Source organism: Procambarus clarkii, chromosome 80 (assembly GCF_040958095.1).
Source record: "Procambarus clarkii isolate CNS0578487 chromosome 80, FALCON_Pclarkii_2.0, whole genome shotgun sequence".
NCBI lineage: Eukaryota > Metazoa > Arthropoda > Malacostraca > Decapoda > Cambaridae > Procambarus > Procambarus clarkii.
In genome coordinates this window covers 15,486,571-15,511,767 of record NC_091229.1, presented here as the reverse complement: position 1 = coordinate 15,511,767, position 25,197 = coordinate 15,486,571, and the positions used below count along the sequence as shown (strand labels likewise).

Sequence of the window (25,197 nt, the reverse complement as noted above, 5' to 3'; positions counted from 1 at the left end):
CTGTTTAAAATCTTAATAACTTCTGTTCTGTGGGAACTAAAAACAATCTGTAAAAGGATGGACAATACATTTTTCAGCAGTAGTGTTAGGCAATTTCCGGACAAGATTTTCCCATACAACTGGGCTGAAAGAAGCAGGCCAATGCCTTGGCCAGTACACTCACTGGATTTGTCCCTACTGAATTTTATCTCCCACTGGGTTATCTTCATTCCAGAAAACTCTTGTTTAATGCTAAAACTAACCCTACTGTACAAGATACTTGTGGAACTTTAAAATTGTATCATGCTTTGTATTCATAACGATGATGGACATATTGAGAAATAAACATACCAAGATTAAATGCTGTATACTAAAACTTAAATTTTCTTACTGAAACACTTTATAGATTGATTTTATCTCTTTTAGAACAGAAGTTATTAAAATTTTGAACTACACAAAGACTTCATACAAAAGAAAAGATACATTTATACTATCATACTCGTCATCAACCTTCACATTTTCACCTATTTCTTTATAGCTCAATCTTCACCTCAACAATACTCTCCCATCCTTTAATTTCCTTCCTCTGCCCTTGACAAAACCCCTTCAGTTCCTCCTTCCCCCCTGCTGTGTCCCCATACATGCCTGCTGATACGTTAACCGAAGTTAGTCCCCATGCTGCCCTGGGCTGCTTCTTGTGTTCCCATACCAGTCACCTCTCACACACACCAAGACTACAGTACTCACCTGGCTGCTTTGGGCTCAACAGTGTATTTGTGAAGGTCGCTCACTACTGCCGTTGCTACCACAGGTTTACTGCCAAAGGAACGGTGGTCCACTACTCTCAGTGTTAATGGTGGCATATATAATTCCTCTTTTGGGAGCTCCTGTCAAGTATGATAAAATGACATGATTTAAAATTTAATTATAATATCTATAATAACTGTATATCTGTAGCTTCACCTTAGTCCTATCAAAGCAAATAAAAACAAAAAAATGATCTGTATCATCAACCTTATAGCAAGTGAAAATTTCTGGAAACTTCAAAACCTTGCATACAAGAACAGGCTCTAACAAAAACTCTATGGTCCAGGACCAAAATCTTCCCTATGAACAGAGCAGAGGGGAGCCTGGGAATCCCTGATCACCACAGGATAGATGTTAAGACCACCAGCAAAGGAGAACTCTTACAAATATACAACTGTGAAGACAACATTTGCATTCCTCACCAAAATTATATAAACAGTTGTTAACAAAGACAAAGTGCAAGTTGGTAATACTTGCTTACCACCAAGTTGTGAAAATTTTCAGATATATGTTGGCCATCCTTAGGACTTTGTGGGGCTGTGCTTATGTCTGGTCCTCTTTAATAGCATCACATGTGTAACTAGTGGCTTTTTGTCATGTGTGTCATGATTAATTGTTTGCTTCAGCTGCATAACTCCAGGTTTTTCTCTTCTGGGTGTTGCTAGCATTGCCGCTGCTCTCAGCCAGCATTCTCTTCCCTAAGAGGGGTTGGAAGTTCACCCCTTCTGAGTCTCCTCTTCATAAGAGGTCTTGCCTTAGGTACTGTACTGTATAAACTTGGCTCCCATGTGGAGCCCTGGGGCCTGGTGTTCAGTGTGGGCCATAATATTGCCATGAGTTCAGTTGGCTAACTTTCACCCAGCCTCATCTTTGTTTCCAGTCCTGGTTCCCAGTAGGCAAGGGTGGGTCTCAAGATACCTGGTGCATCTTCTTAAGATCTGCCTGAACTAGCGCTTAGCTCAGAGAGCTACTGAGGTGGAATCTCTCAGAAATGTATTTTTAGTCAAACAAGAAATTTGGGTTGTGTGAGCTGGAAACTGTTGAAAATGTAATAGGCTTGCAGATCTGATCTACCACACACTTAACCCCACATAACACCAAAATTCACACACAATTCAAAATTTAGTATAAATGTAATTCCCTGCATACCATTGAATCAACAATCTCCAATACCACACAGAGTATAAGCTGTCTAATATTCATTTAGTAAATATCAGGCTGAATTAGCTAAAATGGAAGTCAGAAATACTTAAAAATAAAAATGTCTTGAATATAATGTTGCACTTGATACTAACAACATCGAAGACCAGGTGAGGCTCATCAAAATTTGGGTTGAGGCGAGTGTTGGCCATAACAGGAGAAATAACTCGTTCCCCCCCACACTCAAATTCAATGGACGGTCGTGTAACAGACTGTAGCTCAAAAGTAGCCATGTTCCTCACACCCCAACACAATACCTGGGAGGAAAAGGTGGAGAGTATTCTATATTAATGGTAAATATAGATGCAAATTGTCCAAATAATAAAACTATCCTACTGTTTGGAATACCACCTCACTAATTTTGATTTATAATAAAAGTGGCATTACTCTTAAAACAGCAAAAGAACACTAAGAAACTGGAGGAAGTACCTGTATTACTGTTCTGATCTGCGGCATAAGACACAAGTCTGTAAGCTAGAATTATTATTATTTTTTTTTTTGAGATATATACAAGAGTTGTTACATTCTTGTACAGCCACTAGTATGCGTAGCGTTTCGGGCAGGTCCCTGGAATACGATCTCCTGCCGCGAAGAATCGTTTTTTCATCCAAGTACACATTTTACTGTTGCGTTAAACAGAGGCTACAGTTAAGGAATTGCGCCCAGTAAATCCTCCCCGGCCAGGATACGAACCCATGACATAGCGCTCGCGGAACGCCAGGCGAGTGTCTTACCACTACACCACGGAGACTGTAAACTATTACTATAAACCTGAAGTTGTAATTTGATATTACTGACCACAATTTAAAACATCAATGCAGTACTACAGTAGAAGAAATAATTATTTTGAATTTTATAGTAGATGATACAGTACATTAAGACTCAAAATTCTATTGGCAATAATTACAAATAAAAAAGTATTTCATTAGTGTTTAATGTTTTGCATTATTATTTTGCCTAAAATGTGCTGAAACAATTAATGTACTGTAGTGTAATTTCACATATTTGTACAGTAGATGGAAAATATATTGAATATCTATAATTTGTTTTGAATGGGTTCAAGCCTTCAAATTTAATTTAATTATATGGGAAGCACCAAACTGCCTCTTAAAAATATGTTTTTATATTTATAAAGAATTGTACAATAGTTAAGTAAACTTACAATTACTTTACAAAGCAGCACTGTATGTACTATCATATGTGGTTAAGAATACATATACCCTCATAATAACATACTAGGCATTCATATCGTGTTCATAGCTGTCATATCCACATATCCCTCATATCCACAGGCTATACAGCTCATTACCATAATCACATTATGATAACACACGATGACAAGGTAAGTGTGTAAAGTTACTGCTTGACATACAAAGTTCAACCCCTCGGGTTCCAGTGAACCTAGCACTTCGTATGAAATGCTTTGCGTATTAGTTTTATTTAATATGCAGCCCCTGTACCTTCAAATATATATGCCGTATACCTCTGATTTATGTTCTTAAGTATGCACATCTTATAAATAAATTATTCTATTGTTATTATTACTTCAGTGGCTTACCAGTTACATTTATTCCCATTTCTACAACCATGGTATCACCACATTAGTAACCCATTTATTCTTGCATCCAATCCCTGAAAATACGATATAAATGCCCGATATAACCATAGAATTAGATAAAGGTTATGCATAATTAATTTTGCTTTTAAATTTAAGAAATGGTAAGTTGCATAAAAAAGTCGGGACAGTTGATAAGAGCATACTGACTTCAATCCTTGTTCGTTGCAGAAGTGGCCGGACACCAAAAGGCACCATGTAGAGGTCGCCACGGGTGGGAGGCAACATGGGAAGCTCCTCTCCATCCTTCAGCATTAGTTCAAATGATGCCAAAAGTTCACCTAAGGTTAAAGGAAAATCTTAGACAACAGTTATGTTGATCAACTTCTTTCTTTTGATGTATTGCAAGATGCAGATTGTTTGTAATTTTTAACAGCATCATACTTAAAAAATATACTAATATCTAAAGAACTCTAGCTTGTATTTTCTAGCAACATAAAGAATAACAAATATACAAAAATCCAAATATTCCCAATTTTTGTATTGAATAGAACCAACAAAGTAAATATTTAATCCATTCTCAAGCATCTCTATGAACACTATACACAGCATCATGCAAAAATAATCATTAAGAACAGAGTATCCTACCCTGTTTGGCATCTCCCCTGGCCAGTGGATACCACTGAAGGACTTGAGGTTCGAAGCCTAATGAAGCTTCCACTACCACTGGTGTACAGAACACACGACCTAGGAACTCTGGCGCACCCTACAAGGGAGACAAATTGCTTTTTAATAAACAAAAAATTATAACTACACTGCATTTAAGAAGAGTCTTAAGAATCACATTGCTTTAAAGTAACAATCAAGCCATGCAGGTGTTTCTTTAACTTAGAGTGGATTATTTTACCTAAGAAAACAGCCTGTCCTCCAAGGTTTCCGAATGTCAAGAAACTGTTGTGCTAAAGTGCCCTTATCCTAACCTACCAGAGGACCTAAACAGAAAATGGGACAGGATGTAAATTTTGCGAGCCACTAGCATTTTCTAGTGTGCCGATTTTTTGCCTTATCCCTTGGGAGGCGGCTGCCTTAATAGCTTTTAACACTGCCAGGTGCAATAACAAAAAAAAATTCATTTCTGTCTTATAAAAGAGTTCATTTGTGTTCCCTAATCATGGGAAAAATAATATAAAATCATAGGTGACATATTTTGGCTGCAATAGGGTGGGGAAGTCTGGCAAAATTGAGGCGTTGACAGAGAAGGCGTCCGGTGGCGGTCTGCTCCACCTGCGCTGACAGGCGGGAGTTGCCACAAAGATGATATTACCTAATTATTTCAATGTCTCTGATTTTTTTCTCAGTTTTTTCAGTAATATTATTCAATAGTGTGTAGTGTGATATATTTATATAATAAAATGTGTGAACCAACTGTACAACTAAGCTGGTATGGTGTCCAATGGTGTCCAAATAACATAGTGGTCACCAATACCCAAGCCAACAGGCGATGCTACCTCACCAATATTCCTCCTCTAGCCATACTGTTTGTGGTGTTATTACACTATATACACATTATATATAAGTATCAACATGTTTTATTCACCATACCTGTACAACTAAGCTAAGTGTTTTTCCTGCCCGAAATGCTTTGCTTAATAGTGGCTTTAGGCATTGTATGTTCTAGCTCTATCTATAAATCCATCAACTTTTGTATCTTACCTTGTATGTATGTACTTTACCTGAATAAATATTTGTATTTGTATGGTGTCCAAACAACATAGTGGCCACCCTACACAGCATGACAAGTCCGACAGCAGACAATGCCACCCCCCCTCACCAAAATGGCTCCTCCCAACATACTCCTTTTGCTGTTATTACACTACATACGCACGTCATATATAAGTATCTACATTTGTGTTCACCATAGCAAACCACTAAGTGGATATAGTGAGTCCAGACAATAACAGGTGGAAACACAGAGTCAGCAGATGATGCTACCTCTCTCCCTCACCCAGATTACTCCTCCCACCATACTACTATGCACAGCCCTAATTTCCACAAAAATCCTGCTATTATCAAAATCCTGGTCATTTTTATCACAGTCAAGGGTTTTCTGTAATACTATCATCGCTAAATAATTCCAGTTACATATATATTTTGACATTTTTAGGTGATGCTGTGGTCACAAGCTGAACAGCAGTGCTGTTAGCTCATGCTGCATGCACCAGCCTTGGTTGCTCACTCAGTACTAAGGCTCTCACACCCGGGAATGTTGCTCATGATTTTTTTTAAATGCCGTCTGTTTACTAGAACCCTGAGGAAGCTGATGTGAACCCTGTGTAGCCGTGGAACATTTGAATATTCCACGTGCACGGGACCCTCAATCGCCTATGTATTAAGTGTGCCATTCCTTGACAGTTACTCTCATTGATTATGTATGTACTGCACCCTTTAAGTATTAGGTAGAGTATATATCAAAATGCAACGTTCTATTAGGAGAACAGGTTGAAGAAAATAGTACACCTGTAGCAAAAATTAAGCTCATTGATAATTATTGTTATTAGTTTTCATAAGAACAGTAATTTTATACAGGAATACACTGACACACTTTATAATTATACTGTGCTATTTATAATCTAAAATGATCCCCAGCTCTGTTGTTGAAGTTATTTTCATATTTACAATCAGTCCTTTTGCTCTTTCTGGTGTTTAACTCTCAACCCACCTGCAGCTCACTCTTTACCCCTCTCACAGCTCACTCTTTATTCCTCTCACAGCTCACTCTTCATGCCTCTTACAGTTCACTTTTCACTACTCTGATGGCTCGCCCTTTACATCTCATTCGCCCTGCACTAATACAGTGCACCCGTACACACACCTTTCAGCTCACCCAGTATCCCTCTCACAGTTCGCTCTTCACCCCTCCCTCTCACAGCTCACCCTATACCCCTCTCACAGTTCACCCTATACCCCTCTCACAGCTCCATCCTACACCCTTCTCACAGACTTATGGAACACCCTGTACATAGTCCAATTACAACTTGCACAGAAGCCTCTTAAAATAGCCCTTATAGGCCCTCTACAAACTCACCCTAGCATCCCAGTCAAAGACTTCGATCACAACATCAGGAGCCTGAGACCGAGTGGTTGCTACAGGACCGGTCAGCTCCACATCATCAAAGATTAGTGTTTGGTCCCAGGTCGGGCAGAGTGTGGCATTCTGTCGCTCTGTCTGTTGCGTCCCATTGCAGAAACTTACTACTGCATAAGGATCTGCAAGAAGAGAATAGGACAGTGCTTGTAGGTGAGAAAATAAAGGATGATACAAGATATTTTTTAGAAGCAACATGGATAAGTCTCCCTTGTAGTAATCTGTAAGTGAGCAAATGTTAAAAAATGCACAAGAAACTTTTGTAATTCATCTTTAAATTTTACATTTCTATTGATATAACACTTTCTAATCATTTTGTTATGAACTGAATTAATAGTAGCCTACCAAAACACATACAGTACTGTGGCTGGAAAAATCTTCAAGAATAATAGGGGTGAACTTTGAGAAGCCTCTAGCTGCCTGTTCCCATTGGAAATCACTAGAGATGGTGGCGCTTGGGTAAATAATGAAATCTATAAATAACATGTTGATAAAAAAATAGGGCTTTGTGTATAATGAAATGCTTCTTTGTGGGTTTCTTTTAGTGGCTCTCCTGAGCTTATATGAACTGGTTTCCCAGGGCCAAATCCAACACCAGGCATCTGTGATCATCTCACAATATTTTGGAAGGTAGCGGGTGCCAGTATCCCGCCCCTCTTAGAGTGAGGAAGCTTCCTCTACATAGTGAGAAAGCTTTGCCAAAATGGCTTGAAAAAAAGTCACAAATCTCAAAACACTCCTAAACATCAAAATTAAAATAATATGCTGCCATCTTACCACTAACAGAATCTTAATTTAGGATCATGCAGCAATGTTACTGTTTTCAAGTGAAAATAAGATGTAAACATTAAGGCCACCTGGACTCACCTGAGAGGCCAGTTTTATCACCAGCTGGGAGGTCCCTTGCTTGATAGATGTGGGCTCGCAGCTGGTATAAGTGATGCTCAGCACTGACAACATACATCCTTGGGCAGGTCAGCTGGGTGATCTCCTCATCTCCTACAAGAAAAGGTGCCAATTATTATAGAAAATGTATATTTACTTCCTTAAGAATTCCCATTAGACAAAAATTCTTAAGTACAGTATATATAAATTTTGACCAAAAACTTAACTTTTATTTATTTATTTATATACAAGAAGGTACCAACATTATGTTTGTAACTCTTCATCAATATATGTACTTTTACCGGATTAAAAATTTGAAATTTGAATTTGAAAAAGTACATTGGGGGTTAACAGAGAACATAGAAATGAAGTTGATTTTACAGTCTTGCAAAGCCACTAGCACACATAACATTTCGGGCAAGCTAGAACTGTTTTTCTAGTTGAATTTTAAACTGAAGTACTATCTCGGCATTACTGTTTTGGTAGGTAGACTGGATTATTGCTCTGTGGGTGAAAAAACATTTCCTGTTTTCTGTCCTACAGTGTGGCTTGCCGAGCTTGGAGCTGTTGCCCCTTTTGCAAGTTACATTTCACTCTTTTTAATTTGAGATCTGATTAAATATCTTCCAATTTGTTCAGTATTCTGTGGGGAGTCCTGTTGGCTCCCTGAAAGTGTTAATTCTGATCAGTGCCATACTGCTTATTGCCATCATTTACGAAATTCTATATGCCTACCAGGGACCACGAGCCAGAACCTGGTCCCTTCAGAAGTGCAAGAAGCAATGGACTATGATCACTTTACATTTAAAGGTTATCATCTTTGTCACCACCTATGGAAGGCACCCAGAAAGACAGGCGAATAAAAACAAAAACCAATGTATAGTTAAAATGGGACCACAGCCCCAAAATTGACAAAAACCAGCATTGAATATAATGAAACACCAGTTTCTGGGTGAGCCCCGGAGGCTCACCCAGAAACCACCACCCAATTTCTTGAATGATGAAAGCTGTGTACTGAAGGGAGGGACGGTGTCAGGGGAGACTCCGGGGCTAACCCAGAAACTGGCGTTTCATTACATTCAATGCTAGTTTTCTGGGGAGAGCCCTGTCAGCTTCCTGAAGCTAACTACCTACAAAGAACACAAATAGGGACTTAGTGGAAAGGCTGCAAATGTAGCAGGTCTCAAAGCAAGGAAGAGACAGATGGCCGCAACAGATGTCCTAAGGCCACACAAGACCGCTAAAGAACCGGAATGTTCACGAGATAACTGGTGGCCAGGACCCTGTTTGACCTCCAAAACCCACATGCCCAAATATCGACCCAAGATATATTGCCAAAAACAGCCGAACGAGCGGCATACTTTCTCACATCATGAGCACGAGGGTAGACCACAGGCTGGGTAGACTTAATGACACTGTGATAACCTGAGAAAGATGAGCCCAGGAACAGGGAACCAGGGAAACTGGATCAACCCAAAGAGTGTCCACTGACACAGAACCGATGGCCCACAGATAGTGGCGTAAAGCAGCTACCGGACACAAAACGTGATGCACCCCTGGCCTAACCAACCAAGCATCCACCACTAAAGGGTACCTAGAGGTATTTTCTGGTAGGGCTCTTATGGTGGCTCCCTGTTGCTGTCTCACCATGGAGAACAAAATGCAAAGGGGAACAGACTAGAAGTCAGATTGCTCATCCATCATGGGTCCAAGAACTTGCAAACAGGTCCAGACATACCCCCCATAGCATCATGAGAGGTAAGCTATGAAAGGGGCTGTGCAAAGAACCCCAAGCAAACACACCCCTCCATGATGCTAAAGAGCAATTAGGAGTGAAAGGCAGGTAAAGCATTATGGCCTGGGAATCTAACTCCTGTGGAAACCTACCCTGACCAACAGTGGGTGAGGTCCTGCCCCAAGAAGGCCTCCTTTAAGCAGCAGAGATAGAACCCTGCTACAGAAAAAGACAACTGAGAGGTGACATCAAAAGAAACATCATCTCCCCATACTCTGAAATGCACAAATGCTTCTGAGCCTAGAGCAAAGGAGGGGAGGCTCCATTTTCTGACAAACCACACCAGATGGGTCTGGAGAAAGAGACAGAGGGACAAACTTAAACAGGTGAAAATCGCTAAATGCTTTACTTCCAGATCATAATCTAAGGGGCCAACTTCAAGGCAATCACATCAACACCAAACTGCAAACATATATGGCAAACACTAAACCTCTAAGTTGGTAGCTGCCTAACAGCATAAGTCATGAGATGAAGGCTCAGCCAAAATGGAGACTTAGTGCAACACACACATTGCAGGGTGGAAGGTATCCCCACCCAACATGTGACATAATGGGGGAAAAAACAAGTAGCCATTGGAATGTGAAAAATAGAGGCACATCCTTCAAACTCACACCTAATGAGTGCAGGTTCAGAGGGCTAGACCATACCAAACCTTACCGAATATCACTAAGGTCTTGCCTGGGTCCTGAAGGTAAATTCCAAATGTTCAGGAACAATGGGTCTCCGTGGTGTAGTGGTAAGACACTCGCCTGGCGTTCTGCAAGCGCTTTGTCATGGATTCGTATCCTGGCCAGGGAGGATTTACTGGGCGCAAATCCTTAACTGTAGCCTCTGTTTAACTCAATAGTAAAATGGGTACTTGGTTGTAAAAACGATTCTTCGCGGCGGGGATCATATTCCAGGGACCTGCCCAAAACGCTATGCGTACTAGTGGCTCTACAAGAATGTAACAACTTTTGTATATATCTCAAAAAAAAAAAAAAAAAGGGCAAATGGCCACTCACCGAGGATAAAACAACAAACACCAAATACAACTTGGGTGCAAAGGCGGTTTTGAAGGGCATAAATGGTAAGTGATTCTATTCACCTGGGCTGTAGGAGTCTTGAAATTTGTATGGCAAATGATACAACAAACATGTGAACCCCCTTGTGTTACCCATCTAAGAATACAATCCCTGATTTCCCATTCCCCAACCTTAACCCTTAAACTGCGCAACACGTTTTGAAGGGTTGAGTAACTTGCAATAAATTGCGCATCGCATCATATTACGAGATGGAGTACTACGCAAGATTTAAACGGCCCGCAGATACACGGGGTTCACCTCACCTTCATCAGGGCTCTTGTAAACAGACGCCATTTAAAAAAAAATCGTGGGCCACATTCCCGGGTGTGAGATCCTCAGTACTGAGTGAGCCACCAAGGTTGGCGCACATAGCATGAGCTCACAGCACTGCTGTTCAGCTTGTGACCACAGCATCGCCTAAAAATGCCATAATATATATGTTCATGCTATTATTTAGCGATGATAGTATTACAGAAGACCCTTGACTGTGATAAAAATGACCAGGATTCTGATAATAGCAGGATTGTTGTGATAATTAGGGCTGTAGTGGGAGGAGTAATCTTGGTGGGGAGGGAGGTAGCGTTGTCTGCTGACTCTGTGTGACCACCTTTTACTGTCTGGACTCACTATAGCAGCTTAGTTGTTGGCTATGGTAAACAAAACATGCAGATACTTATATATAACATCTGTATATAGTGAATAAAAGCAAAAACATTATGGTGGGAGGAGAATGGTGGTGAGTCAGGTGAGGTGAGGGGAGGGAGCGAGTGACAGCCAGTGGCGGGCTGCCACTGCCACTCAGCATACCAACTTTGTGCTTTGTTATAGTGAACACAAATGTAGATACTTATATATAATGTGTATATATAGTGTAATAACAGCAAAAGGAGTGTGGGGGAGAAGCCATTTTGGTGGAGGTGGCAACATCTACATGATTTGTCATGTTGGTAGGGGTGGCCACTATGCTCTTTGGGCACTATACCAGCTTAGTTGAACAGTTATGGTGAACAAAACATGTAAATACTTATATATAATATGTGTATATAGAGTAATAACACCACAAACAGTATTGTTGGGGGGAGAAATTTTAGTGTGTCTGACCTTGAATGTGTGAGGGAGGCAGCTGCCAGTTGACTGTGTGTAGCAACGTCTCTTAGTGCCTGAACTAACTATATCAGCTTAGTTGTACAGTTGTGTGAACAAAACATGTAGATAATTATATATAACATCTGTATATAGTGAATAAAAGCAAAAACAGTATGGTGGGAGGAGAATGTGAGCGAGTGAGTGGCACCGAATGGCTGGCTGGTGTGTGGCGGTCACTCCTTGTTGCTTTTTGACTGATAATACCAACTTAGTGGTTCGTTATGGTGAACAAAACATGCGATACTTACACCTAACCTGTGTATATAGTGCAATAACCGACAGTATTTGTTCACGGTTTGATGAACATAATAACTGAATCAACAATATGCACACCATAATTTTGAGTACAGTGATGATTTACACATTTTATTATATAAATATATCACATTACACACTATTGAATAATATTACAGCAAAAAAACAAAGAAAAATCAGACATTGAAATAATTAGGTAATTATCTCTTTGTGGCCACTCCTGCCTGACAGCTGGGGCGAAGCAGACCGCCTGGGACGCATGATACAATACAACACAATACAATACAATTTTATTTAGGTAAGGTACATACATACAATAAATATTTACAAGGATTGTTTGACTTATAGGTAGAGATAGTACATACAATGCCTAAAGCCACTATTGATGAGTCGGTGCCTCTTTTTTGCCAGAATTCCTCACCCTATAGTGGGCAAAATGTGCCACTTAAGATTTTTTTTATTATTTTTCCTATGATCGGAGAACACAAATTAACAGGTTTAGAAGAATTTTTGTTTTTTGTTTTTTGTTATGTGCCTGTGGGTGACAATGGCCAAATAGCCCTTAGCAACACAAGGGTTAAGAGCATTGCAGAGGAGTCAAAAACATGTGTATGACTCAGGGTGATGTTGACTCAGGATGATGTTATCTCCACAAAGGACATCCTTTCAGGGATGTCCACCTGAACTCTCCAGTGAAGACAACTCTGTCAATGCAGGAGTAACATCAACGAATACCTAGAGAAATCAAACTTGACCAGTGGTTCCTAACCATTTTAGGATTGATCCTATTTTATAAAACTCAAAAGACTACCAACAAGGTCATGACCCATTGATACCTGCTTCATGGGGCTCTGGGAGTTTCTCTACTCCCAAAGCCTTGCCCGAGGCCAGGCTTGCCTTGCGAGAGGTTGGTCCATTAGGCTGTTGCTTGGAGCAGCCCACAGGCCCACATATCCACCATACCCCATTTGGTCCGGCACTTCTTGAAGAAAACTATCTACTGTACTCGCTGGGAGGGTGTTGAACAACCGTGGACCACTGATGTTTATACAGTGTTCTCTTATTGTGCTTATGGCACCCCCCTGCTCTTCACTGGTTCTATTCTGCATTTTATTCATTCAAATTTCCAAATTTTATGCATTCTATATCTATTGGGACCTGGCCCTCCAATACTTTCCATGTGTATATTATTTGATATCTCTCTCTCGTCTCCTTTCTAGCAAGTACATTTGGAGAGCTTTGAGACGATCCCAATAATTTAGGTGCTTTATTGCATCTATGTATGCTGTATATGTTCTCTGAACTCCCTCTATTTCAGCAATCTCTCCTGCTCTGAAGGGGGAAGTGAGCACTGAGCAGTACTCAAGACGTGACAACACAAGTGACTTGAAGAGTACAACCATTGTGAAGGAATCCCTGAATTTGAAAGTTCCCGTAATCCATCCTATCAATATTCTGGCTGATGCAATATTTGCTTGGTTATGCTCGTTAAACGTTAGGTCGTTAGACATCATTATTCCAAAATCCTCGATGTGCTGTTTTCTTACTACGGGCAAATTTGATTGTGTTTTGTACCCTGTATTATGTTTACATTATTGTCCTCATTTTTACCGTACCTGAGTACAGTACCTGGAATTTATCACTGTTAAACATCATGTTATTTTCTTCTTCCCAGTCAAAAACTTTATTAATATCTGCTTGTAGTTTTTCAATGTCTTCAGCAGAGGTAAATTTCATACTGATTTTTGTGTCATCTGTAAAGGATGAAACAAGCTGTGACTTGTATTTTCGTCTATATCTGATACGAGAATAAGGAAAAGCAGTGGTGCAAGGACTGTATCCTGATGTACAGAGCATTTAACTACGCTTGGACTCAATTTTAAATGGTAGGCTGTTACTCTTTGTGTTATGTTCGACAGGAAATTGAGTGTCCACAGTCCTACTTTACCAGTTATTCCCATTGACTACAGTATTTACTGTACCTACTACAGTACAGTTGACTATAGCATACAGTATTTAGAGAAGAATAGTTCTACTCCATTAATCTGTTATGAAATCAAGGTTCAGAATACAGTAAGAAAGCTGGTGAATAACATTATATAATGTAAATATACTGGTATATAAGCGGAAACTTGAGCAAGTAACAACCTTTTGGATTTTTGATGCATGAAATTCATAGAGAAACTAACCTTTTCCAGCCTTGACAGCAAGCCTCGGGGTGGGTGGCAAACCCGACTGAGAAGGCACTAAACGTCTCCTCCATCGTCTGCGTCTCACTACATCCACTTTCCGTTCCAGGGCATGGTATTGGAGCCGAAACAGAGGCGCATACTCCCATCCATCCACTGCCATTGTCTCCTGCTGTTGTTGGGTGAGGAGCAGGTTACTTATTAACAAAGAAAAGCTTATGATTGTCTCTGTATCTAAGTCACATTAACCCTTTCTTATATTCTTCTCTGCTCTCTCTCCCATTCTTTTCTATTACTTTAACTATATTTGTCCTCTTAATAGCTTTCATTCGCTACATAAATCTTTATATATGTCTTTCAATCCTTCTTTAATATAATATGTTCATATTTCTGCTCTAAAACTTACTGACATTTAATCTTCTCTTTCACTGTCACTTTTGCTTTCTTCCTCATTCTCACTTTCATCTCCATATTTTATATGTCAATTCCTTCTTCCTGCATTCACTCTTATGGACACTCACTGATTCTTTAACTCCACCTACTCTTTTATGCATACCTTCTCCATCTTCTGCACTAGAAGACGTTCACGAATCCATCTCCTGCGTCTGCTCATGTGATAGATCTTCTCCTGAGGGGACCAGCCAACCAATGCCGACTCCACTGTATATTCCCAGCCCTCGCCATCCACAGCTCGCTGAAGGTCATACTGAAAACAAGTAAGAGGATCAATACAATTTATTCATCTGTTCTTATTTGATACATTCATCTCTTGCTGCTTCTGGTGCTTTCTTTGCTTTTGTTATTATTGTTGTTACTATTCTGAAAGTTTGTTTTAAAAAGATCTTGTTTTATGAAGCTTTCTTCCCAGCATATATATTTTTCTTAGCATTAATATTGATGAAAACTTAGATTAATTCATTATCTACATACTATACAAAAATATTCTTTAAACTCCTCTATATCCCATCCATAGTTGGAGTGCCATGAAACTCACTGTCCAAACATCTCGCCATGCCCAGCCTTCGGGAAGAACGATATCGTCCCGTGAACAAGAAGGATCCCCCCTCACGTCAGCCCATGTGTTGGGGGTATGAATCCAGGTACCCCCTGGGACCCGCATCTGCTGCTCAAACACTTCCTCCGTAAACAAATTGTGTCCAGCATCAGCAGTGAATCTCACGCTAAAAAAAAGCATAACAGAAAATTGAACAATGATGATTTTTAATTCTGATTTTTTTAATGAGAATGTATTTAAAGTTTCCTATTAATAGTTTAATTTACATTGTATTCTTGTAGATAACGACATAATTACTCGTGTAAACCTAATGCCTAATAATGCTGAACCCTGGTCACAGTTGAAAGTGCAGAGGAAAGGGTCCAGTAGAGAGAGAGAACCCAAAGAGCAGGAAAAAGAACTCCTCTAGGCAGCCAGAACTATAATGTGGAAAAATAAACAAAGGCACACAAGGGAAACTTTGAAATGGAAATTGACAACATGCCCAACTGACAACTCGGCCTTAGATCTGGACTCCAGGAGTTCAATATTCATAAAGAAATGTAAAGTATCAGTAGCATGAACACTAGGTGTAATATGGAGAAAAATCTTGGAGACGGGGAATTCGAGAAGCACTTAAATCAGCAGTTATAGCTTCAAGGCAGATATAACAAGGAAAGTAGTAAAGCTTTGACAAAAAGCTGTAGACCAGTCACACTAGTAACACACACAAAAGTTTTTCAAAAAGTGATTAGGAATTAAATCTCCAGTTTTATGGAGAGCACTGAACTTCACAATCCATGTCATTGTGGATTTAGAGCAGGAAGAGCCTGCATCTTGCAATAACTTAACCGTTATGACAAAATCATGGAAGCATAAGAAGAATAACAAAATGTAGGTGTTGTGTACACAGACTTTGAAAAGTAATTTATAAGTGTGACCACTGAGTCACAGCCCATAAAATAAGATCAATAGCAATAATAGTTAAGGTAGGGCATTGGATTTTAAATTATAACTAAAACAGAATGCAAAGAATAACAGTCTATCAAATAAAAATAGTCCAAGCACAGTGAAAAGTTTTGTATCCCAGGGCACAATCCTTATACCACTGCTTTTTCTTATTCTCATATCATATATAGACTAAAATAATAGTTGTAGCATCATGTCATCCTTTGCAGATGATACAAAAATCAGCATGAAAATTTCCTCTATGGAAGACACTGAAAAACTACAGGCCGACATTGATTAATAAAGGCTTTGACTGGGCAATGGAAAATAATATGATATTTTAACAGTGATAAGTTCCACGTACTGTACGAATAGAACCACGTATAGCAGAAATGATGAACTTAAACAAAATGCAGGATAGGTTATATCTTGAGGTTATCTTGAGATGATTTCGGGGCTTTTTAGTGTCCCCGCGGCCCGGTCCTCGACCAGGCCTCCACCCCCAGGAAGCAGCCCGTGACAGCTGACTAACACCCAGGTTTCTATTTTACTGCTAGGTAACAGGGGCATAGGGTGAAAGAAACTCTGCCCATTGTTTCTCGCCGGCGCCTGGGATCGAACCCAGGACCACAGGATCACAAGTCCAGCGTGCTGTCCGCTCGGCCGACCGGCTCCCACAAAAACGGCTCCCACAAGATACAAGACAAAATCAAACCTACTCATAGAAAGAATAAAACATGTTAAAGATCTAGGAAATATAATGTCTGATGATCTGATATTTAGTGAACATAACTAAGCAACTATAGCATCAGCCAGAAAAAAAGATAGGAAGGATTATGTGAATGAGCAGCTGCATCCAATAGCCTGGTTAACCAGATCACCAAAAAGGAGGCCTGGTCAGACTGGGCCACGGGGACGCTGATGCTAGGAATCGCCAAAAAGGTAACCACAGGGTAACCACAAGGTAATATTCAAATTCAGGGATCCCACTGCAATGTTAATAATATTTAAATCACTGGTGCAGTCCTGTCTTGAATACTTCTCCTTTCAGAGCAGGAGAGATTTCTGAAATAGAGGGAATAGAGAACACGCATGATACGCATAGACATGATAAAGCACCTATATTATTGGGACAATCTCAAAGCTCTCAAAATGTATTCTCTGTAAAGGAAATGAGAGGTGTTTCAAATAATATATACGTGGAAGATACTGGACGGCCAAGTCTCAAATTTGCACAGTAGAATAACAACATACAGTACTTTAATGAAAAGTAGGAAAGGAAATGCAGAATAGAACCAGTCAAGAGTAGAAGTGCCATATGCAAAATCAGAGAGCACTGTATGAACATCAGAGGTCCACAGCTGTTAAATACTCTCCCAGCAAGCATTAGAAATATTGCCGGAACAAAGATGAACAAGGTGAACATCTTCAAAAAGCAATTAGACAGGTTCCTGCAAGAAGTGCCAGACCAATTGAGTTGTAGTGAATATGTGGGCCTGTGAGCCACTCCAAGCAATAGCCTAGTGGACTAAGTTATCACAAGTCGAGCCACGCCCCAGGCCAGGCTTGACTTGTGATAACTCAACTTTCAATCAAAGTCCGGCCTGACTTTATAGGTCAAACACCAGCATAATAGGGCACAAACCTACTGCAGCCAGCCACAGAGGCCAACATCATGGGGCACAAACCTACTGCAGCCAACCACAGAGGCCAACATCATGGGGCACAAACCTACTGCAGCCAACCACAGAGGCCAACATCATGGGGCACAAACCTACTGCAGCCAACCACAGAGGCCAACATCATGGGGCACAAACCTACTGCAGCCAACCACAGAGGCCAACATCATGGGGCACAAACCTACTGCAGCCAACCACAGAGGCCAACATCATGGGGCACAAACCTACTGCAGCCAACCACAGAGGCCAACATCATGGGGCACAAACCTACTGCAGCCAACCACAGAGGCCAACATCATGGGGCACAAACCTACTGCAGCCAACCACAGAGGCCAACATCATGGGGCACAAACCTACTGCAGCCAACCACAGAGGCCAACATCATGGGGCACAAACCTACTGCAGCCAACCACAGAGGCCAACATCATGGGGCACAAACCTACTGCAGCCAGCCACAGAGGCCAACATCATGGGGCACAAACCTACTGCAGCCAACCACAGAGGCCAACATCATGGGGCACAAACCTACTGCAGACAACCACAGAGGCCAACATCATGGGGCACAAACCTACTGCAGCCAGCCACAGAGGCCAACATCATGGGGCACAAACCTACTGCAGCCAGCCACAGAGGTCAACATCATGGGGCACAAACCTACTGCAGCCAGCCACAGAGGCCAACATCATGGGGCAAAAACCTACTGCAGCCAACCACAGAGGCCAAGATCATGGGGCACAAACCTACTGCAGCCAGCCACAGAGGCCAACATCATGGGGCACAAACCTACTGCAGCCAGCCACAGAGGCCAACATCATGGGGCACAAACCTACTGCAGACAACCACAGAGGCCAACATCATGGAGCACAAACCTACTGCAGCCAGCCACAGAGGCCAACATCATGGGGCACAAACCTACTGCAGCCAGCCACAGAGGCCAACATCATGGGGCACAAACCTACTGCAGCCAGCCACAGAGGCCAACATCATGGGGCACAAACCTACTGCAGCCAGCCACAGAGGCCAACATCATGGGGCACAAACCTACTGCAGCCAGCCACAGAGGCCAACATCATGGGGCACAAACCTACTGCAGACAACCACAGAGGCCAACATCATGGGGCACAAACCTACTGCAGCCAGCCACAGAGGCCAACATCATGGGGCACAAACCTACTGCAGCCAGCCACAGAGGCCAACATCATGGGGCACAAACCTACTGCAGCCAGCCACAGAGGCCACCATCATGGGGCACAAACCTACTGCAGCCAGCCACAGAGGCCAACATCATGGGGCACAAACCTACTGCAGCCAGCCACAGAGGCCAACATCATGGGGCACAAACCTACTGCAGCCAACCACAGAGGCCAACATCATGGGGCACAAACCTACTGCAGCCAGCCACAGAGGCCAACATCATGGGGCACAAACCTACTGCAGCCAGCCACAGAGGCCAACATCATGGGGCACAAACCTACTGCAGCCAGCCACAGAGGCCAACATCATGGGGCACAAACCTACTGCAGCCAGCCACAGAGGCCAACATCATGGGGCACAAACCTACTGCAGCCAACCACAGAGGCCAACATCATGGGGCACAAACCTACTGCAGCCAGCCACAGAGGCCAACATCATGGGGCACAAACCTACTGCAGACAACCACAGAGGCCAACATCATGGGGCACAAACCTACTGCAGACAACCACAAGTCTCCATAAGACTTGGCTGGACCAGCACTTAGTAAGCAACTGAGTAGGTCTTCCCAGAAAAAGTTATATAATTTTTTAATTATTTGAAATGAAAACCCCAAACATTTAGTGCAAAACAGCAAAAAAAAAACAGGAAAAGCTTACTCATCCTAACACCCGGATTATTTTTTCTGAATTGTATGATCCCAATTGTTTGAACTATAGAAGGCTCATAATCATATGTCATCCAGATTTTGGAGGTAAGTGGGGAAGTTCTGATTCACACTGGATACAATGTGATCTTGGAAACTAATTGCTTACCTGGGGTCAGGGTCAATAAACCACTCCCCCTGGAAGGTCCATCCCTCGGGGGAAATGAAGGCATCACGAGGAAGACTCAGACGACCATCAGCATCGGAGAATTTGGGCCGAGTCATCAGTACACCGCTGTCCACCCATTTACCACTCCCAGGCATAGATATAACCTGCCAACACAAAACACACATTTTGTTTTTTAAATTTATGCCAGCAATTGCATTAGTACTTACTGTACATGCTAATCATACACTCATTTCACACACTCTTGTGCTCACTTACAAAGCCTTATCCCTTAAACTGCGCATGGCGTATATATACGCCATGAGTAACATGTCCCATGGTGCACATGGTGTATATATTCGCCATAGGGTTTCAGGCACGATTCAAATGGCCCGTGGCTTCACGGGGTTCACATTAGCTTCCTCAGGACTTTTGTAAACGGACGTTATGTTTAAAAAAAATCGTGAGCAATATTCTCCGAAGTGAGAGCCACAGTCCTGTTGGAGCAACCAAGGCTGGCGCACGCAGCATGAGCTAACAGCATTGCTGTTCAGCTTGTGACCACAGCATCGACAAAAAATGTCAAAATAAATATGTAACTGCTATTATTTAGAGATGACAATATTACAAATGACCCATGACTGTGATGAAAATAACCAGGATTGTGATAATAGCAGGACTGTTGTGATAATTAGCGCTGTGTGGAAGTAGTATTGCTGTGGGAGGGAGGGAGATAGCGTCGTTAATGAACTGGAGTGCTGGGTAGCCGGTGCGGGAAGGGGAAGGGCTGTGCGGACGAACGACGTGGCAGTGGAGTGTGATGTTTGCTTGTTTGCTTGTATCCTTGTGATTGGACCGAGTTCTACAGCTCTTTTCGGTTTTTAGTTGTAATTTTCTTACCATGTGGGGTTTGTTTTGTTATGCCTACTTTTCTGGGTGTCTAGCCCCAGTCGATGGCAGACAAGGAAACCCCCCCCCCAACCACAGGGGGGTTTTCCAGGACTATTGCTCCTTGCAACATCTCTGAAGGGGCCAGGTTTTGGCTCGTGGTCCCTGGTAGGTCAAACCCCTTAGACTAATGCCCCGGTCTAATATCACAGACATTAGCCTGATAGCTCCAGGAAGCCGAAGGGGCTCCCCACAGAAAGGGACCCAATATATAGAACTCCCTTCCTAATGCAATAAAAATTGCTCAATCTGTACTTTACTCAAAAGTAAACTGATGAAGTACCTAATTTCTCTCACCATAGTACCCACCTAGTGCTACTAACCCACCTGAAAATTTTCTATCCCAAAATATAACTTGGTATAATTTCTCATTATCACCACCTTACCCTATTACAAATGTTATATACAATAATAATGTTACCTCTCAAAGTAATCCAATTTGTCATTGTCATCAGTCACTAGTTGTATTTTGTTTGGTTTAAGATTGACTGTTCACCTTGTAACTTTATATTCGCTGCTAACTTTTTGTAAATTTAAGACTTCCCTGAAGCCCTGTGTAATTACCTAAGTAAAGTTAGAGGATGAGAGCTACGCTCATGGTGTCGGGTCTTCCTGGTACTCTGTCATATGATGCTTGGAAACTACTGACAGTTTTGGACTCCACTGCAGTGTTAGTGGCCTTGCAAGAATATATCATTTAATGATGAAAATCTATGCTGATGTACTGAAATAACCATTGTACTGTACCTTCTTGTATATGTAAAAATAAATAAAATTACATAATGTTTCTTTATTATTTTCTGAACTAATGGCTCTCCATGAAAGTGGGGAATGGGCTAATGGTAATGTATGTGAGCATACAATATATATATGTATTCTGTAAATATTATTTATTATTATTAATAATAAATAATAATAATATTAATAATAGCAGCCATGATGAGGACTCGAACCTATGCGTTGGGTATTCCCAGACGCACGCTCTGGACGACTACGCGACAACATGGTCAAAAGAATTGCAACCTTGGGTTCTGCTGAACCCATGTGGATTCCCAAGGCTTCCACTGAAGCTGAACCAGGATTTCACACAATTCCTCCCTTCCCCTCCATGCACTCTAGCTCTGTCGTCCAGTAATTCTACCTACTGATGCCCCCACTTTCGATACACAATCTTTTGACCATGTCATGGCCTAGTCGTCTAGAGCATGTGTCCAGGAATTACCAGTGTATAGGTTTGTATCCTCATCATGGTACCTGTGGATTTTCTCATTCATAAATCACATTACTATGATTTCTCTGTGTAACAATAATTGTTATTATGTATTATTATTATTATTTCCATAATAATTGTCATCATTCACTAACCTGATTTTCATAGCTCTCAGCATAGACAGTCAACTGGACATCTGGGTGAGCATCCCACCAGGCACGGCTGTCCTCTTCACGGCCGAACCACACGGAAGCTCGCACAACACCACCCACACTCCACTTGTTCTCATCATCTGTAAATAAGGTCAAATACTAATTAAATAAACAGAACAGTTATCATCTCACATGCAAAAATGTTATGAGATTATATGCCATTGTATGGCCTTTTCTTCTGCCATATACAGTACAAAATATATAAAAAGGTTTTGTAAGACAGTAGGCATTCCCTCTGAAACTCAATACTACATACCTCGCACTGCCCTAGTAACACTATTATTCACTCATCTATCCAAATCTCATCTATGGTATCTGTTTCTGGGGCTCTGCAACCTAAAATTACTTGTGGCCTTTTATTACTTAACATAAATCAGCAATTAGAATACTGTAATAGCAAACTCCAATCCAGACAGCATTTAGCTTCTTTAGAGAAATCCTTTCATATGTTAAATATCAAGTCACCTCTCACACTCTCAAGTATACTCTTTCTATAAAACTCTGAATTGTAAAACTCATCCTGACCTGAAATGCTTCCTAGAAGGCTATAACAGAATCCATGGGCACCACACGAGAAACAAATACCGGTATATATTTGATATTCCAAGAGTGAAACTCGACCAAGACAGAAATGTAATGCAAATCGAGGGCCCCAAAATGTGAAATGACTCCCCAAATGAGATTAAAAGCCATATGTCTTCCAACCAGTTTAAAATAGAAACTATGAAATATCTAATTGGCATCACAGAACAAATTTCACTTAAATTTCTTCATCCAAAATGAGTCAATTTTGTGTTTTGCTGTTATTGTAAATATTAAATACCATATCTGAACTGCTTCTGAAACTACAGATTCTATAATAAAGTAGTTTATATCTTTCATCATTAAGTATCACTTAAAATGTATATACAATATGTGTGCGATGCAATGTGAGTGCAACAGGCTCAAGAATGTGTACAACAGTTGATTGACAGTTGAGAGGCAGGACCAAAGAGCCAAAGCTCAACCCCCCATAAGCACAACTAGGCAAGGACAGTATTAGTTGATGCATTTTCTTGAAGTATTCATATATTTCGGCTTACTTTTCGTTTAGTACTAACCCTTAAACTGCGCAACACGTCATATGAAGAGTTGAGTAACTTGCAATAAATTGCGCATCACGTCATATGATGCGATGGAGTACTACGCAAAATTTAAACAGCCCACGGATACACAGGGTTCACCACACCATCAGGGTTCTTGTAAACAGATGCCATTAAAAAAAAAAATCGTGGGCCACATTCCCGGGTGTTAGGGCCTCGGTACTGATGAGCCACCAAGGCTGGCGCACGTAGCATGAGCTCACAGCACTGTTGTTCAGCTTGTGACCACAGCATCGCTTAAAAATGCCATAATATATATGTTCATGCTATTATTTAGTGGTGATAGTATTACAGAAGACCCTTGACTGTGATAAAAATGACCAGGATTCTGATAATAGCAGGATTGTTGTGATAATTAGCGCTGTAGTGGGAGGAGTAATCTTGGTGGGGAGGGAGGTAGCGTTGTCTGCTGACTCTGTGTGACCACCTTTTACTGTCTGGACTCACTATACCAGCTTAGTTGTTGGCTATGGTGAACAAAACATGAAGATACTTATATATAACATTTGTATATAGAAGCAAAAACAGTATGGTGGGAGGAGAATGGTGGCAAGTCAGGTGAGGTGAGGGAGGGAGAAAGTGACAGCCAGTGGCGGGCTGCCACTGCCACTTCCACTCAGCATACCAACTTAGTGGTTCGTTATGGTGAACACAAATGCAGATACTTATATATAACATGTATATATAGTGTAATAACAGCAAAAGGAGTGTGGGGAAAGAAGCCATTTTGGTGAGGGAGATGGCGACATCTGCTTGATTTGTCATGTTGGTAGGGGTGGCCACTATGTTCTTTGGGCACTATACTGGCTTAGTTGAACAGTTATGATGAACAAAACATGTAAATACTTGTATATAATGTGTATATATAGAGTAATAACACCACAAACAGTATTGTTGGGGGAGAAATTTTAGTGCGTCTGACCTTGAACGTGTGAGGGAGGCAGCTGCCAGCTGACTTTGTGTAACGACATCTTTTAGTGCCTGAACTAACTATATCAGCTTGGTTGTGCAGTTGTGGTGAACAAAACATGTAGATACTTATCTATAACGTCTGTATATAAAATGAATAAAAGCAAAAACAGTATGGTGGGAGGAGAATGTGGGCGAGTGAGGTGTTGAGGGAGTTGAGTGGCAGCGAGTGGCTGGCTGGTGTATGGCGGTCACTCCTCATTGCTTTTTGACTCATAATGCCAACTTTGTGGTTCATTATGGTGAACAAAAACATGCAGATACTTATATATAACCTGTGTATATAGTGTAATAACCGACAAAGTATTTGTTCATTGTTTGATGAACATAATAATTGAATAAAAAATATGCACACCATAAATATGCACACATTTTATTATATAAATATATCACACTACACACTATTGAATATTATTACAGCAAAAAAAAAAAAAAAAGAAAACTCAGTCAGACACATTGAAATAATTAGTTATTTATCTCTTTGTGGCCACTCCTGCCTGACAGCTGGGGCGGAGCAGACCGCCTGGGACGCATGATGAGTCGGCGCCTGTTTTTTGCCAGACTTCCCCGCCCTATAGCGGGCAAAATATGCCACTTACGATTTTTTTTTTATTATTTTTCCCATGATCAGAGAACACAGATTAACAGGTTTAAAAGAAGTTTTGTTGTTGTTGTTGTTGTTATGCGCCTGTGGGTGACAATTGCCAAATAGCCCTGAGCAACTCAAGGACTAAATGTTAACCCCATTAAACCTATAAATTATTTAATTGAATTATTTCAAGTTATACACAAAATGCTCATGTCTTTGTGAAGTTATTAAATATGCATTTTCTGTAATAATTACAGTAATTAAACTTTAATTATACATACACTGGTATATTTTTTAAATAAAATTAGTAATAGATGAATGAAATGAAATAGGTGAATGAAATATTCACCTCTTTCACCCAGGTGAATGAAATATTATTTCATTCACCTGGGCTCTAGGAGACGTGAACCATGGACCTCACGAGTGTCAGGCAGAAGCTCTATCCACTCAGCCACTATCCTGCGTTGGGTCCAAGGTTCAAGT

General features: G+C 41.0%; 1 protein-coding gene across 31 annotated transcripts in view; it reads right to left on the bottom strand.

Annotated features, from left to right (window-relative positions):
* LOC123746409 (myoferlin) overlaps positions 1-25,197 on the bottom strand; it is a 234,415-nt gene that overhangs the window by 64,388 nt on the left and 144,830 nt on the right. For all 31 annotated transcript variants that reach the window (XM_045727937.2, XM_069314781.1, XM_069314789.1 and 28 more), the window contains 11 exons: positions 21,958-22,094; positions 19,648-19,811; positions 15,015-15,201; positions 14,577-14,726; positions 14,021-14,192; positions 7,554-7,685; positions 6,627-6,808; positions 4,190-4,307; positions 3,752-3,882; positions 2,082-2,243; positions 727-866 (listed from right to left, as the gene is read on the bottom strand). In XM_045727937.2, the coding sequence (XP_045583893.2) occupies positions 727-866; positions 2,082-2,243; positions 3,752-3,882; positions 4,190-4,307; positions 6,627-6,808; positions 7,554-7,685; positions 14,021-14,192; positions 14,577-14,726; positions 15,015-15,201; positions 19,648-19,811; positions 21,958-22,094 (1,675 nt within the window). The remainder of the gene's footprint in view (positions 1-726; positions 867-2,081; positions 2,244-3,751; positions 3,883-4,189; positions 4,308-6,626; positions 6,809-7,553; positions 7,686-14,020; positions 14,193-14,576; positions 14,727-15,014; positions 15,202-19,647; positions 19,812-21,957; positions 22,095-25,197) is intronic.